The sequence below is a fragment of the Malaclemys terrapin genome, chromosome 4 (genome assembly GCF_027887155.1).
Source record: "Malaclemys terrapin pileata isolate rMalTer1 chromosome 4, rMalTer1.hap1, whole genome shotgun sequence".
NCBI classification, from domain to species: Eukaryota; Metazoa; Chordata; order Testudines; family Emydidae; genus Malaclemys; species Malaclemys terrapin.
This window is the reverse complement of record NC_071508.1, coordinates 3,355,739-3,372,419: the sequence shown is the minus strand read 5'-3', so window position 1 is coordinate 3,372,419 and position 16,681 is coordinate 3,355,739. Positions and strand designations below refer to the sequence as shown.

At 44.5% G+C, this 16,681-nt stretch overlaps 2 protein-coding genes across 4 annotated transcripts; both read right to left on the bottom strand.

Annotated features, from left to right (window-relative positions):
• Positions 1 to 352: 352 nt before the first annotated feature.
• On the bottom strand, positions 353 to 1,297 carry LOC128835665 (olfactory receptor 8U9-like). The gene has a single exon (XM_054025252.1). The coding sequence runs from the start codon at positions 1,289 to 1,291 to the stop codon at positions 353 to 355; it is 939 nt and encodes a 312-aa protein (XP_053881227.1). The 5' UTR covers positions 1,292 to 1,297.
• An 8,763-nt stretch (positions 1,298 to 10,060) lies between these two features.
• Positions 10,061 to 14,810, bottom strand: LOC128835653 (olfactory receptor 1019-like). Of its 3 annotated transcripts, none has more exons than XM_054025238.1 (2): positions 14,172 to 14,810; positions 10,061 to 10,378 (listed from the first exon to the last, which is right to left on the bottom strand). In XM_054025238.1, exons 1-2 carry the CDS (start codon positions 14,808 to 14,810, stop codon positions 10,061 to 10,063), a joined length of 957 nt encoding a protein of 318 aa, XP_053881213.1. The 3 variants fall into 3 exon arrangements, with proteins under 3 accessions (XP_053881213.1, XP_053881215.1, XP_053881214.1); XM_054025240.1 differs by having other exon boundaries at positions 14,190 to 14,810; XM_054025239.1 differs by having other exon boundaries at positions 10,061 to 10,459; positions 14,271 to 14,810.
• Positions 14,811 to 16,681: the final 1,871 nt, after the last annotated feature.

Genomic DNA, 16,681 nt, shown 5'->3' with positions numbered 1-16,681 from the left:
CTGGGTTCCTCTCAATCTATCCTTTCAAAGTTGTTCTACTGTGGATAACTAATTCAATAACAATTGGAACAGAGACGTGAAGTTGAGCATCTCACCCTCTAGGTGGGTGCCCCTAGCCACCAGCTTATAAAATCATTCTCTCTTTCTGGACCTGTGATTCTTCCTGTGATTTGTCCACTGCTCTCAGTTGGGGCCTGCAGACCTTGTTGGAATACAAACAAATTAATAATAATAACAATACAATAATGAACAATACGACCATGGGCGCTGCAAAATTACATTGCAATGGGCTGGGAATTGAATTCACCTGTTTCCACTCCCCATCACTAAACCAGTACTGAGTTTAACAGCTTCAAGAATTGGTTAGGAGTTTATTCATTGCTTTCCTGAGGGAATCCTTCACCTCCGTGTTCCTCAGGCTGTAGATGAGGGGGTTTAACATGGGGATCACCAGTGTGTAAAACACTGAGGCCACTTTGTCCGTGTCCATGGAATAGCTGGAGGTGGGACGTAAATACATAAAGAGGAGGGTGCCAAAGAGCAGGACCACTGCAGTCAAGTGGAAAGAGCAGGTGGAGAAGGCTTTGCGCCGCCCCTCGGAGGAGCGGATCTTCAGGATGGTGGAGGTGATATAGACATAGGAGAGGAGGACAGTCACAAGGCTGCTCACTATAATGCAGCACACTAAAGCAAACATCACAATCTCATTGATGCGGGTGTCAGAACAGGAGATTGCCAGCAGTGGGGGGATGTCACAGAAGAAATGATTGATGATGTTGGAGCTGCAGAATGACAGCCGAAATGTAAAACACGCGTATATCATTGAATCCACCAACCCCACAGCGTACACCCCAGCCACCAGCTGGTTACAAAGCTGCCTGGACATGGTGACCGTATAGAGCAGTGGGTTGCAGATGGCCACATAACGGTCATACGCCATCACAGCCAGCAACAGGCACTCAACATCTGAAAAAGTGTAAAAGAGATACATTTGCACAGCGCAGGCAGTGTAAGAAATGCTTTTCCTCTGGGATAAGAAATTCAGCAGCATCTTAGGGGAAATTATCGAGGAATAGCAGAGGTCACAGAAAGACAAATTACTGAGGAAAAAGTACATTGGGGTGTGGAGTCTGGGATCAATCTTGATTAACAAGATCATCCCCCCATTCCCCACCAGGGTGATACCATAAATCAGCAGGAACAGCACAAACAGGGGGACCTGCAGCTCCGGACGATCTGTCAGTCCTGAGAGAATGAACTCAGTCGCCTCCGAGTGATTTCCCTTTTCCATCTCCTCTGAACAGAAATCAGGCAGCTACAGATATGTGGGCAGTTGGACGGTGCGGAAAACCTGTCCCTTCTCTGTAATGAAGTAAGTGAAGATAAACAGAGATCAGTTTCTGAATGGACATCAGTACCCACTCAGGGAAGGGCTTAATCTACAGATCCAGATGTTCACAGCTGGTCATTTTAGTTGTTCAATAAAATACACACTGCATAAATAAAGTGACACACAGGTTAATCATGCCCTACAGACAAACACTCCTATGCACTAATCTGAGCAGCAAACAGTGACTTGTGGCTCTGCTCTAAGAGAATCAGTGTGAAAACTGTCTCAGTCTGAAGAGATTATTTGTTAGCTAAAGAAGGGGTGAGAGTAAAGGAGTGTCAATCTTTCTACTCTCTTTGGGAAAGGTGAGCTCAGTCGCTTGGCATGTTGTTTGGGGTAAAGTTGCTTACAGTGTAAATTAAGCTTTTTGGCATTTAATTTAGCCTGTATGAAAACCCAGAGACATAGTGGAAAGAACTGACTTCGGTGACTATGTAATTGCCTATTTTTTCCAACCAAGGAGGTCGCTCCTGTAGCTGCAGAGGTAGGAATTGGGGCTGAGGCTTTTAGTGCTGGAGGTCTTGAATTCAATACCTGCTGATCACCATAGGGTCTGCGTGTGTGTGACTGTAATTCAGGACAATCGCACGTACCTGCTGAGAAGAGAGAGAGATGTGGTGATGATTCCCCATTGACAGAAACTGCCAGTTTGGAGCATTCGGGAAGTTTTATACTGAGATGTGTGATCTATGGGACATGATTCCTGGAGCAACTGGGAATACCTGAGCTCAGAGAGCCATAACACCTAATTAATGCATTCTGTGAACAAAAGACACCCTTGGTGTAACTCATGCCCAGGGGATTAATTTGGCCTACTCTTTTCTACTGTGTTATTAAATGATGCAATTTCTACCAGAGTTACAGAGTATGAGGTTAGGGGTATATTTCATCCTGCTGTTTTCAGTGCAAGCCGGGTACTGTGTAGAGCTGATCCACAAAGGGGGTTTGTTTGTGGACACCGAAATCTTTTTGCTAAAAACATAATATTTCAGTTCGGAAATACCACATGAGTGTATCAGATATCACACACCACTAATCGCTTCCATATTCCAGGCTCCCAGGCTGGACTACATCCCTCATGATGCATGATGGTCTCTCCTCTTGCTGAACTGCCCTGGAACATCACCAGAGTCCCACAACCATGGTTTAGTGAGGAGGGGAGTTTGGTATTTTGATGGAAAGCTGATAATTTCCAGGGAAAAGAGAATTTCAAGGAAAAAAATAGTTGAATGGAAAATCCAATTTTCCATCAAAAAATCTTCTCAAGAAAAATTTTCAAAAACCCTTAGCAATAAATTTGGAATCAAAGGAACAGAAAGTTAGATAAACGTGAAATGTATTAATTGTATGCAGCTGTAGCTGATATCTTCTCAGTCATTCCTGGTTTCAGAATAACCTTATTGTTCTGGCCGCAATAGGTGGAATGTAAAACCTGTAAGACATGTAAGAGTATCCCAGATTATCTAGCTATTTATAGCATGCCAATCATCATGGTATCCTATGTCCTTCCCTTGCTAGGTTACTCCCCAAAGTAGGAAGGATAGGTTCACTTATTTTGCTGATGGAGACCACATGATGACCAGAGGAGCTCAGGAGGACGCCACAGCATGCTATGGACTTTTGCAGTTCACAAACTATCCCTCTTGCATGCATATTATCTGCACACAGAGCTCAGCTTTAAGATGCTAAATAAAGCTATGAGTCAACTAGAAATAGTCATGCTCTGATTGTAAATATTATTACAATATTTTTGATAATGTACAGTAACTCTCCACTTAACGTCCTCTCGCTTAACGTTGTTTCAATCTTACGTCGCTGCTCCATTGCAGAACCTGATCGTTTAAAGTTGTGCAATGCTCCGCTATAACGTTGTTTGGCTGCCTGCTTTGTCCACAGCTGGCAGCACCCCTATCAGCTCCCCTACGCCCCTGCAGTGCCTCCCGCCAGCAGACTGCATAGATCAGCATCTTCCCCCTGCTCCCTCCACCTTTGGCCCATGGCTATCAGCTAGTTTGTGGCATTCAGGAGTCAGTGGAGGGAGGGGGAGGAGCGAGGATGCAGTGTGCGGCGTAAAGGGGGAGGAGGTGGGAGCTGAAAAGGCAGCTTAAGGGTGGGGTATTGGGGGAAGGGGTGGAGTGGGTGGGCCGAGGGCTAAGCCCCCGACACCTGGTGCTTGCACAGTAGGGGAATATTCCCTGGAACCTAACCCCTGCCATTTACATTAATTCTTATGGGGAAATTGGATTCGCTTAACATCGTTTCACTTAAAGTCGCATTTTTCAGGAATATAACTACAACGTTAAGTGAGGAGCTAATGTATGTGGCGTTATAAGATTACAATGTATCAGGTTATTACTACGTGTTCCAAACTCAGGCTGGCAAACTGGTCTGTCTTAAATGAAGAAATGTGTGCTCTGCTTAATTTTGTATCTAAACAGTACCCAGAGTTATCAAGAAGGAAGGGAAACAAAGGAAGCCCAAAAAGGTTAGGAAAAAGCAGCAGGGAACATCCTTCTACATAGACATTTTGTCTTCTGGTAACCAGGTGGAAATGTTTCTCAAAGGGGGGATAGGACTATAAAAAAGGGGGGCAGACATCCCAAGGCATCTCTTTATCTCTCTCTCTCTCTCTCTCTCTCTCTGCATCTGAAGGGATAAAGGAAGCAGCCCTTGGACTTGGGGAGGGGTCCTGACCTAAGAAGTTTGGTCAGTAAGACGGCTGAAAGTATGTGGTGAGGAAACTTTTGCTTTGAATTTCACATCATTTGTTAACTTAGGCACAAGTTGCATTCTAGCTTTATTTTTCTTGTAACTATGTCTGACTTCTATGCCTCCTTATTTATATTCACTTAAAATCTATATTTGTAGTCAATTAATCTAATCCAGTGTGTTAAAATAGAAGTGTCTGAGAAGCTAAGTTGCATGGATATTAGTGCTATTAAAGAAAAAACGGACACTGTAACTTGTATTGTCCAGGAGAGGACTGGGCAGCACAGGATGTACATTTCTAGAGGGAAATCGAAGACTGGGGAGTGTGTTGGGGTCACCCTGCAGTATAACCAAGTGTGGTGAGAGCCTGAGTGTAACTCAGCTATTCCTGGCCAGGCTGCAGTTACACACACATGCTCAGGGTGTGATTTGCCTGCTAGACGCTTGTTTGTGAGTGGCCCAGGTGGAAGCCCCTTCAGCAAGGCATTGCCAGGTTGCAGGCAGATGTGACACAGCTGCTGATTAACCTGGGTTGGACCCTGGTATGTCACAGCCACCAACCTAGAAAATATCCCAGGAACATCAAAGGTGTGGTGCTGATGGGCTGTAGTATTTGATTGACATGAAAGGGTGAGGTCCCCTCAGGGATGGGCCCATGCACTGATCCATGGCTGCAGATGCACAAGGACATTGTGATCATCACCTCCCCCCAGATAGATCCTGGCAGGCCCAATGATGACTCTTCTCTTCTTCACTATGGTAGCAGAAATTATCCCCCATGGGTGTGCAGGCTTGGCTGGTATTATCAGTGCTCTGGGGCATGTGGGTGCCCCCTTCTCCTAAATGGTGCCAAGCTGTGAGGCACTGCAGGGTTGATTGTATTAACAGGAAAAATTGATGATACAAGTCAGCTACATTCTTTGGTATAATCTGTGGGGGAGGGGTTACAAAGAATTTATGCAAAGTCCTGCTTCCCTGAACACCAGTAGAAACAACCAACAGCCAGCAATCTCCTTATTCAGAAACTCCCAAGTCTGTCACTCCAGGTCTCTACCCAGGAAACACTATGCCCCTACTTCCTCTAGGAGTCATGCTCATAACTCCTTCTCCTGACTTCTGTGCCTCCTCTGACCCAGAGGTGCTTGGTGCAGTTCTAAGTGAAAATGCCAAGGTCAGGGTAGGCTGCAAAAAGAAGGTTATCAATACTGAAGATCTCTGCAATATTTCTGCAGATGCTGCTACAAAAAAACTCTGAGCATGCCAGCTCCCCCCCAATTCTTTTGTTAATTTTACTTATTTCCTATAATTTATAGTCCGTGAAACCGAGTGTAATGTTGCACCCCATAATGCTTTATAGAAATATGCGTATGAGTGTAAATATGACATAACTGGAATATGTTTTATGTCAGATAGGCCATGTAACATATCTCTGCAAAGGTTACGATCTACTGGATATATTCTTCCTATTTGGTTGCATATATCATTTTTCCATTTAAAGTTATGAATATTGTCTGTGTACTTGTTTGATTTTAAGTAGCCTCAGTGAAGCAGTTGGTCAGATTCTTGAGAAAAGACTATTTTCAGTAAGTGCCCAGTCAAGAAACACTTAAGCTAACAATGAACTTTGAGAGACGCCAATCCACATCTGAGCTTTCCTGGGAATGTGGTGTCGGCCTGTAAGGAACTGAGTCATACATGGACATGTGACTTACCCGTGTGAGTCCAAAACTACATCTTGGACCTGGATTCTGCATAGGAGATGGAATGGGTTTCCATCCACAAGAGAGAGACTATATAAACCCCTAGGAAACCCCTCCATTTTGTCTTCAGCTGGCACCCCAAGGAGATGCCTGAAAGAAACATGAACAAAGGACAGTAACTACAGGGATGTGGGTGATTGCTGGACCCAGTGTAGGAGGAAGTCTAGTCCATAAAAGAGGCTTATTAGAATATCTCTGAGGATGAGATTTACCTGCATTTAGTTTTTACTGTGTTAGGCTTAGACTTGCGTGTTTTATTTTATTTTGTTTGGTAATTTACTTTGTTCTGTCTTTTATTACATCGAACCATTTAAATCCTACCTTCGTATTTAACAAAATCACTTCTTACTTATTAATTAATATGGAGTATGTATTAATACCTGGGGGAGCAAACAACTATGCATCTCTCTCTCAGTGTTATAGAGGGCGAACAATTTATGAGTTTAAACGGTATAACCTTTATACAGAGTAAAACAGATTTATTAGCGGTTTGGACCCCATTGGGAGTTGGGCATCTGAGTGCTGGAGACAGGAGCACTTCTTAAGCTGTTTTCAGTTAAGCCTGCAGCTTGTGGAGGACATGTTTCAGACCTGGGTCTATGTTTGCAGCAGGCAAGCATGTCTGGCTCAAAAAAAGGGAAGGTACTGAAGTCCCAAGCTGGCAGGGAAAACAGGCTCAGAGGTAGTCTTAGCACATCGGGTGGCAGTACCAAAAGGGTTTCTGTGATCCAAGCTGTCACACAGAGTTTAGGAATATAACTATAAAACAAAGTTTGTTGGGAGGAGGATAGGACAAGAACCGATGGACTTCAATTGTAGCAAGGGCGGTTTAGGTTGGACATTAGGAAAAACTTCCTAACTGTCAGGGCAGTTAAGCACTGGAATAAATTGCCTAGGGAGGCTGTGGAATCTCCATCACTGGAGATTTTTAAGAGCAGGTTGGACAAACAAACCGCTGTCAGGGATGGTCTAGATAATACTTAGTCCTGCCATGAGCGCAGGGGACTGGACTAGATGACTTCTCGAGGTCCTTTCCAGTCCTATGATTCTATGATCTCACAAGGAGCAGGGCAAGGGACACACACCTGCCTAGACTTGACATTCAGCTCCACTGTACCCCCCACTACATGCACACACAGAGTGCCCAATGCACACCAAATGCACACACACACAGTGCCCACTACACACAACACACACAGTGCCGACTGCACACCAAACAGACACACACAGCCTCATATAGAGCTCAATCAGAATGCAGAATAATCTCTACTGGGAAGCTGGGACAGCTGGAATATTTCCAACTAGCCTGAACAAAAGGAACCGAAGAGGACTCTGCTGCCCTGGCAGGGAGACAGGACTGGATTTTCCAATTGGTCTATTCCATTGGCAGCTTCTCTGAGGCCTGGTTTATGCTTAAACAATAGATCAACAGAGTAAAGCCGTACGGGGGTGTGAGGGGGGACTTTTCACACCCTGTGTGAGGCAGTTAGCTTGTAATGAGCTTCATTGTAATTCTTCCATTGACCTAGCTACTGTCTCTTGGAGACATAGATTAACTACATCGAAGGAAAAACCCTTCCATTAATGTGGAAAACATCTACACACAATAGCTAATGTTAATGTAATGGCCTTAGCATAGACATTCCCTGAATCGATGGGGGAGTTTTCCCCCTTCCTCTTAACACTATTTTTCTCTCCTTTTCCATCACTTTTCTCCCTCCCTTGGTAAAGCTCTTTCCTTCTTTTGGTAGGTAAACATGTTCAGAAAAGTTGAAATTTCTCCTCTCAGGATAATTCCTTCCTTGCCCTCCCATGAATGTCTCACGGTCATTTCAATTAAAGGCCGAAATTCTCTGAAACTGACTTGTTTACCCATGACTTGGTGACACCTCTTTGTTTTTCCTTCCTTCACTTACAATGAGTTGAGGACGGAAGCAGCATCTGCTCAGAACCCTAAAATCAGAACCGTAAAATCAGAGTTGAATCTTTCCCTGTTCGCTAACCACACCAACATTACCCTTAATACCTCTGTAGCTTCATCCTTGGGTGGCACAGGCTAAATTTGGCTTTGATGACTTTGAGATTTGCTCCCTGGAGCATCTTTGCTCCCAGGACAACAGGTGTGCACAGCACATTCAGGTAATGTTGTTACCGTGTGTTTCCTTGTGGGAATAGAACACAGAGGTCCAGAGATTCAGCCAGTCTGTATCGCTGTCTCTCCCGTGAGGACATTTTAAAATGATAAAAAACTGAGGTGAATGTATTCAACTTTATTTGTCTGTCACCTCTTCAAAGGTCTCTTTAAAAAATTTCCGAGCTTTGGGACACAAAGGTGTCTAGAAATGTGTGAATTTCTTCTGGGCTAATAATTTATTGTCAAACACAATACCGTTTGGATTGACCTGAAACTATTCACAAATGTGTTACAAATACTCTTAATAGCTTTATTCCAAAACAATGTGTGTGTGCGGGGGGAGGATTCAAGTGCCGGTCGCAACGCAACCACCGTAGGAGGCGGTGGTGGTCCATCCCATTGTAATTTTTAGCCCAGTAGTTGGGGTGTTCACCTGTGAGGTGGGAGATCCAGGCTCAGTTCCCCCTTCTGTCCAGTGCTGGGCAAAGCTGTGTGTGACACTGCACTCCATATGCTTATGAAAATATGCTTCTGAATAGGACATAACTGGAATATGCTTTATGCTCAGTGCCCCATGTAACATATCATTATAAAAATCATAATCTACTAAGTGTGTTCATCCTATTTGTTTGCATGGACTATTTCAATATCTGGAGTTAGGAGAATAAGATAAAAACTTGTATCACTGATGCAGACATATTAAGTGGAGGCCATTAAAGATGCTTCAGAATCACTGAACTGTGAATGGCTGTTTACCTGCAAACCTTCCTGCCTATGTGTGGGCCAACCCAGGAAGAATGGAGACTGGGGTCTTACAGTGACATGTAACCATGTCACCTGATACTGAAATCCATCTTGAAGCTTGTACTTTTCCAGACGGGGGTAGAATTCCAAAAAAAGGTTTCCCACCTTAGGGAAGTTCTATATCAAGTTGGGAAGCAAAGAATGAGTGTCTTCAGCTGGCGTAAGAGACGGCCTCCCCCACCACAGAAATACCTGCAAGCACCTGGAAACAAAAGGACTGTAACCACAGGGGTGGGTGAGAACTGGCTGGACCCAGGTCAGAAAAGGTATCTGTCCTGAGAAAGATTTTACCTGAAGTTACCACCAGGGTGAGAAGTTAACATTTGCAGTTGATTTCTGAGTGTTTTAAGCTTAGACTTGCATGTTTTGTTTTATTTTGCTTGGTGACTTACTTTGTTCAGTCTGTTCCTATTTAAATCCTACTTTTATACTTAATATAATCACTTTTGTTGATTTGTAAACACAGCATAAATAATTGTTACCTGGGGGGGGCAAAAGCTCTGAATATCTCTCTATCCGTGATATAGAGGGTGAACATTTATCATTTTACCCAGGATAAGCTTCATACAGAGTAAAATTACTTTATTTGGGGTTTAGATCCCATTGAGAGCTGGGTGTCTGCGTGGTGGAGACAGGTCTCCTCCTGAGCTGGTTTCAATCTAGAGCTGCAGCTTTGGGGCGTGACCCAGAGGCTGGGACTGTCTTGCAGCAGGCTAGTGTGTCTGGTTCAACAAGACAGGGTTCTGGGGGCCCAGGCTGGCAGGGAAAATGGGCTCAGAGGTAATTTCAGCACATCAGGTGACATCCCCAATGGGGGTGTCTGTGACCAAAATGGTCACATTCTGCACTTGGGTTTCCTGCATTTCCAGAAAGTATCCCAGCCCCCTGAGTGCTGTGCTATTCCAGTCTGGGTTGCTCTCAATCTCTCCTTTCAAAGTTGTTCTAATGTGGCTAACTAATTTAATAACCATTGGAACACAGACGTGAAGTTGAGCATCTCACCCTCTAGGTTGGTGCTCCTAGCTACCAGTCTCTAGAATCATTCTCTCTCTTTCTCTGTCTCTGTGATCCTTCCCGTGTTCTCTGCACTGACCTCAGTTGGGGCCTGCAGACCTTGTTGCAATACAAACAAATTAATAATAATAACAATATAAAAATGAGCAATACTACCACAGGCTCTGCGAAATTACATTGCAATGGGATGGAAATTGAATTCACCTGTTTCCACTCCCCATCACTAAACATGTAATGGGTATAACAGCTTTAAGAATTGGTTAGGAGTTTATTCATTGCTTTCCTCAGGGCGTTCTTCACCTCCGTGTTCCTCAGGCTGTAGATGAGGGGGTTCAACATGGGCATCACCAGCGTGTAAAACGCTGAAGCCACTATGTCTATGTCCATGGAATAGCTGGAGAGGGGACGTAAATACATGAAAAGTGGGATGCCATAAAACAGGACCACAGCGGTCAAGTGGAAAGAGCAGGTGGAGAAGGCTTTGTGCTGGCCCTTGGCAGAGCGGATCTGCAGGATGGTGGAGATGATATAGACATAGGAGAGGAGGACAGGCACAAAGCTGATCACCTGAATGCAGCAGGTGAAAGCAAAGATCACAATCTGATTGATGCAGGTGTCAGAACAGGAGATTGCCAGCAGTGGGGGGATGTCACAGAAGAAGAGCACTGGGAGGATGGGGGATGCTTGTCTGCTCTGCACTGGGCAGGGCAAGGAACATGCACCTGCCTCCACAGGGCTGGCTCTAGCACCAGTGCTCCAAGCATGTGCTTGGGGCAGCACTTTGCTTCGGCGGCAGTATTCCGGGGTTTGTTTTTTTCTTCTTCAGCGGAGGCACTCCGGGCTTTTTTTTTTTTTTTTTACCTTGGGTCAGCAAAATACCTAGAGCTGGCCCTGACTGTACCCCTCACACACAGAGTGTCCACATCACACAACACACACACACAGTGCCCACTGCACACCAAACACACACGCACACAGACAGAGAAACCAATAGACACACACAGCCTGACATTGAGTTCAATCAGAATGCAGAATAATCTCTACTGGGAAGCTGGGACAGCTGGAATATTTCCAACTAGCCTGAACAAAAAGAACCGAAGGGGATTCTGCTGCCCTGGCAGGGAGATAGGACTGGATTTCCCAACTGGTCTTTTCCATCCGCAGCTTCACTGAGGCCTGGTATATGGTTAAAAATTAGATCAACAGAGCTCTGTCGCACAGGGCAGGGAAATTTTTCACACCTTGTGTGCGACAGTTAGCTTGTACTGAGCCTAGGTGTAATTCTTCCATTGACCTAGCTACTGCCTCTTCCATCAATGTGGAAAGCACCTATACTATGGCACGGCTGCACACCATAGCTGAGTCAATGTAATGGCTTTAGTATAGACATTCTCTGAATCAATGGGGGAGTTTTCCCCCTTCCTCTTAAAACTATTATTCTCTCCTTTTCCAGTCACTCTTCTCCCTCCCTTGGTAAAGCTCTTTCCTGCTTTTGATAGGTAAATATGTTCAGAAAAGTTAAAATTTCTCCTCTCAGGATAATTCTTTCCTTCCCCTCCCATGAATGGTTCACTGTCATTTCAATTAAAGGCCAAAATGCTCTGAAACTGACTTGTTTGCCCATGACTTGGTGGCACCACTTTGATTTTCCTTCCTTCACTTACAATGAGTTGAGGACGGAAGCAGCATCTGCTCAGAACCCTAAAATCAGACTTAGAGACGAATTTTTCCCTGTTTGCTAACCCCACCCACATTACCCTTAAAACCTCTGGAGATGCTTCCTGGGATGACTTTGAGATTTTCTCCCTGGAGCATCTTTGCTCCCAGCACAAGAGGTGTGCACAGCACATGCTATTAATGTTGTTGCCGTGTCTTTCCTTGTGGAAATGGAACACAGAGGGCCAGAGCAGCAGCTGGTCTGGATCGCTGTCTTGCCCCTGAGATCTTTTGAATATGATACGAAACTGAGGTGACTGTATTCCACTTCACGTGTTGGTCACCTCTCCAAAAGTCTCTTTAAGTAATTTCCCAGCATTGGGACATACGAGTATCTAGAAATGGGTGAATTCTTTGGACTAATATTTTATTGTAAAAAACAATGCTGTTGGGGTTGACCTGAAACTATTCACAGATGGGTTACAAAGTCTCCTAATTGCCTTGTCCCAAAAGAATGTGTGTGGGGGAGGAGGATTTAGGTGCTGGTCGCAAAGTGGCCACCAGTAGGAGGTGGTGGTGCTCCCTCTTTTGTAATCTTTAGCCCAATAGTTCGGGTTTTCACCTGTGAGGTGGGAGATCCAGGTTCAATTCCCCCTTCTGTCCCATGCTGGGCAAAGAGGTACATTTGGGTTTCCTGCATTTCCAGGAAGCATCCCAGCCACTGAGTGATGTACTATTCCAGTCTGGGTTCCTCTCGATCTCTCCTTTCAAAGTTGTTCTATGGTGGATAACAAATTAAATAACCCTTGGAACAGGGACATGAAGTTTAGCATGTGGGTGTCCCAAACTACCACTCTATAGAGTCATTCTCTCTTTCTGGTCCTATGATTCTTCCCATGCTTTATCCACAATCCTAAGTTGATGGGAGAGGACTCACTTGTTGAAGTCTGTACTCCACCTCCCTCAGAGACTATGTTCCACCATGGATCTTTCTCAGGGCTGGGCTACAGAAACGCTGTTGGATGATCTATGTTACACAACTTCAGTTACGTAACTCTCCCATTGACATAGCGCGGTGTGGACACCGCTGTAAGTCAGACTAACTTAGTCAACTTGAAGTAGCGTAACTGAGATCAATTTACAGCAGTAGCGTAGACCAGTCCTGAGAACGATCCAGGACAGAACATAACCCAGTCGCCAGGGCACTGATCGGCAATGTGGGAGACCCACTTTCAAATGGCTTCTCCCATCAGACAGAGGTGGGATTGACCTGGATCTCCCACATCCCACAGGAGTGATCTAATCACTGGGTTAAAGTCTACGAGGGAAGCAGCGCCATTACCGCCTCTTCCATTCCTATCCATTTTGTCACTGTGGCCCTGCATTGTCTTAGCTTTTACATTGAAAAGTATCCAGGAAGGAAAGGAAATGTTCCATTTCTGGTCATGCTAAATATTTCCTTTGACTCAAAAGGAAATTTTGTCAATATTTTCAACTTGCCAAACATTTAGGGAATTTTCAGATTTGAATCAGGTGGAACTGAATTTGTTTTTCATTTTTTTGTAAACACCCATGAACTCGAAAATCAACTATTGCCCCAGCTCTATCCATTTCTCACTCACCATAACCCAATTTGTACAATTCCCCAAATCCCTATTCTTCACAGTCCATAATATTTTCCAGAAGAACTAAGAGTGAGACCTCATAGCTGATGTGGTATAAACATCTAGTGTCTGCTATGACTTTTTCTTTCTGTTTAATTCATATGGTTGAGAAAACCTACCCTTTCCATATTATGTTGTATTCAGTTCAGTGCAGATTCTCACAGAGGAGGCACACACACCATGCTCTCTTTTAGAAATGTTACCCTTGTACTTACTTGTTTTGTTGCTCCCTTAACTTAAAATAAAGGCCATTGTGATGGAAATCACCTTTCTCCTCCACATGCATGGATACCAACCAGTACACAGTCTCTACAACAACCCCATAGGGGACATAAAGGGCTGCAGAGAATCAGGAGGGTGTGCAAAACTCCCTTTGGTTCAGCCATAGAAATCACACACTTCATACTTGCAACTGCATAACGAAACCAAACCCACAACAAAGCAGAGGGAGATAGATTTGATGCCCCCCCTCTTCTTTCCCAATACAAATAGCTCTGTGCTTTCAAAGCACATCACAGATATTCACACATGTGAAACAGGTGCCTCCCGGAATTTTACTGGAGTAATAGCCTAATAAAGCCCCGATCTTAGTTGGGGCCTGCAGGCCTTGTTGGAATACAAACAAACTAATAATAATAACAATAATGAACAATACGACCATGGGCTCTGGGAAATTACATTGCAATGGGCTGGGAATTGAATTCACCTGTTTCCACTCCACATCACTAAACCAGCACTGAGTGAAAATTGGTTAGGAGTTTATTCATTGCTTTCCTCAGGGCGTCCTTCACCTCCGTGTTCCTCAGGCTGTATACTAGGGGGTTTAACATGGGGATCACCAGCGTGTAAAACACTGAGGCCACTTTGTCTGTGTCCATGGAATAGCTTAAGGTGGGACGTAAATACATGAAGAGGAGAGTGCAAAAAAAAAGGACCACCGCGGTCAAGTGGAAAGTGCAGGTGGAGAAGGCTTTGCGCCGGCCCTCGACAAAGCGGATCTGCAGGATGGTGGAGGTGATATAGACATAGGAAAGAAGGACAGTCACAAGGCTGCCCACTCCAGTGCAGCACATGATAGCAAACATCAGAATCTCATTGATGCGGGTGTCAGAACAGGAGAGCGCCAACAGTGGGGGGATGTCACAGAAGAAATGATCGATGATGTTGGAGCTGCAGAATGACAGCCGAAATGTAAAACACGTTTGTATCAATGAATCCACCAACCCCACAGCGTACACCCCAGCCACCAGCTGGTTACAAAGCTGCCTGGACATGGTGACCGTATAGAGCAGTGGGTTACAGATGGCCACATAACGGTCATACGCCATCACAGCCAGCAAGAAGCACTCAACATCTGCAAAAAGGACAGAGAGATACAGTTGCACAGCGCAGGCAGTGTAAGAAATGCTTTTCCTCTCGGCTAAGAAATTCAGCAGCATCTTAGGGGAAATTATCGAGGAATAGCAGAGGTCACAGAAAGACAAATTACTGAGGAAAAAGTACATGGGGGTGTGGAGTCGTGGGTCAATCATGATTAACAAGAATATCCCCCCATTCCCCATCAGGGTGATACCATAAATCAGTAGGAACACCCCAAACAGAGGGACCTGCAGCTCCGGACGATCTGTCAGTCCTGAGAGAATGAACTCAGTCGCCTCCGAGTGATTTCCCTTTTCCATCTCCTGGAAGATCAGACAGCTGCAGAGATGTGGGCAGGTGGATGGTGCGGAAAACCTGTCTCTTGTCTGTAATGAAGTAAGTGAAGATAAATGGAGATCAGTTTCTTAATGGACATCAGTACCCGCTCAGGGAAGGGCTTAATCCACAGAGCCAGATGTTCACAGCTGGTCATTCCAGGTGTTCAATAACATGCACACACTATGCAAATACAATGACATGGAGGTTAATCATGCCCCACACACAAACACTCCTGTTCACTAATCCAAACAAAAAACAGTGACTTGTGACTGTCCTGTGAGAGAATCAGTCTGAAGAGATTATTCCTTGGCTAAAGAAGGGGTGAGAGTAAAGGAATCTCAATCTTTCTAATCTCTTTGGGCAAGGGGAGCTCTGTGGCTTGGTAGGTCGTGTTGGGGTAAAGATGCTTACTGTGCTAAATGAGGTTTTTGGCATTTACTTTAGCCTGTATGAAAACCTATAGACATAATGGAAAGCACTGGTTTCAGTGACTATGTAATTGCCTATTTTTTCCAAGCAAGGAGGTCGCTCCTTTAGCTGAAGGGGTAGGAGTTGGGGCTGAGGCTTTTAGTGCTGGAGGTCTTGAATTCAATACCTGCTGATCACTATGATGTCTGTATGTGTGTGTGTGACTGTAATTTAGGATATTAGCACGTACCTGCTGAGAAGAGAGAGATGTGGTGGCGTTTCCCCAGCGACAGAATTGCTAGTTTGGAGCATTCGGGAAGTTTTATACTGAGATGTGTGATGTGTGGGACATGATTCCTGCAGCAACTGGGAATACCTGAGCTAAGAGAGCCATAACACCTAATTAATGCATTCAGTGAAACAAAGCCACCTTCAGTGTAATTCATGCCCTGGGGATTAATTAGTCCCACTCTTTCCTACTGTGTTATTACATGATGCAATTTCTACCAGTGTTACAGAGTATGAGGTTAGGGGTATATTTCATCTTGCTGTTTTCAGTGCAAGCTGGGTACTGTGTAGAGCTGATCCACAAAGGGGGTTTATTTGTGGAGACCATCCTTTTGCTTGGAAATACCACAGGGGTGCATCAGATAGCACACACAGCACCAATCTCTTCCACGTCCCAGGCTCCCAGGCTGGACTACATACCTCATGATGCATGATTGTCTCTCCTCTTGCTGAACTGCCCTGGAACATCACCAGTGTCCCACAGCCATGGTTTAGGGAGATGGGGAGTTTGGTATTTTGAAAGGAAAGGTTATAATTTCCAGGTAAAAGATAATTTCATGGAAAAGCTAATTTCCCATGAAAAAATCTTCTCAAGAAAAATTTCCCCCCAGCCTTAGGAACAAATTTGGAATCAAAGGAACAGAAAGTTAGATACAGGTGAAACATATTAATTGTTTGCAGCTGTAGCTGATATCGTCTCAGTCATTCCTGGTTTCAGAATTACCTCATTGTCCCGGCCCCAATAGGTGGAATGTAAAACCTGTAAGACATATAAGAGTACTCCAGATTTTCGAGCTATTTATACCATGCCAATCACCATGGTATCATAAGTCCTTCCCTTGCTAGGTCACTCCCCAAAGTAGAAAGGATAGGTTCACTCATTGTGCATGATGGAGACTACATGATGACCAGAGGAGCTCAGGAGGAGACCACAGCATGCTACGGGACTTCTGCATTTCACAAAACTATCCCTCTTGCATGCATATTATCTGCACACAGAGTTCAGCTTTAAGATGCTAAATAAATCTATGAGTCAATTAGAAATAGCCATGCTCTCATCGTAAATATTAATACAATATATTTGATAATGTACAGTAACTCTCCACTTAATGTCCTCTTGCTTAATGTTGTTTCGATCTTACGTCCCTGCTCCATT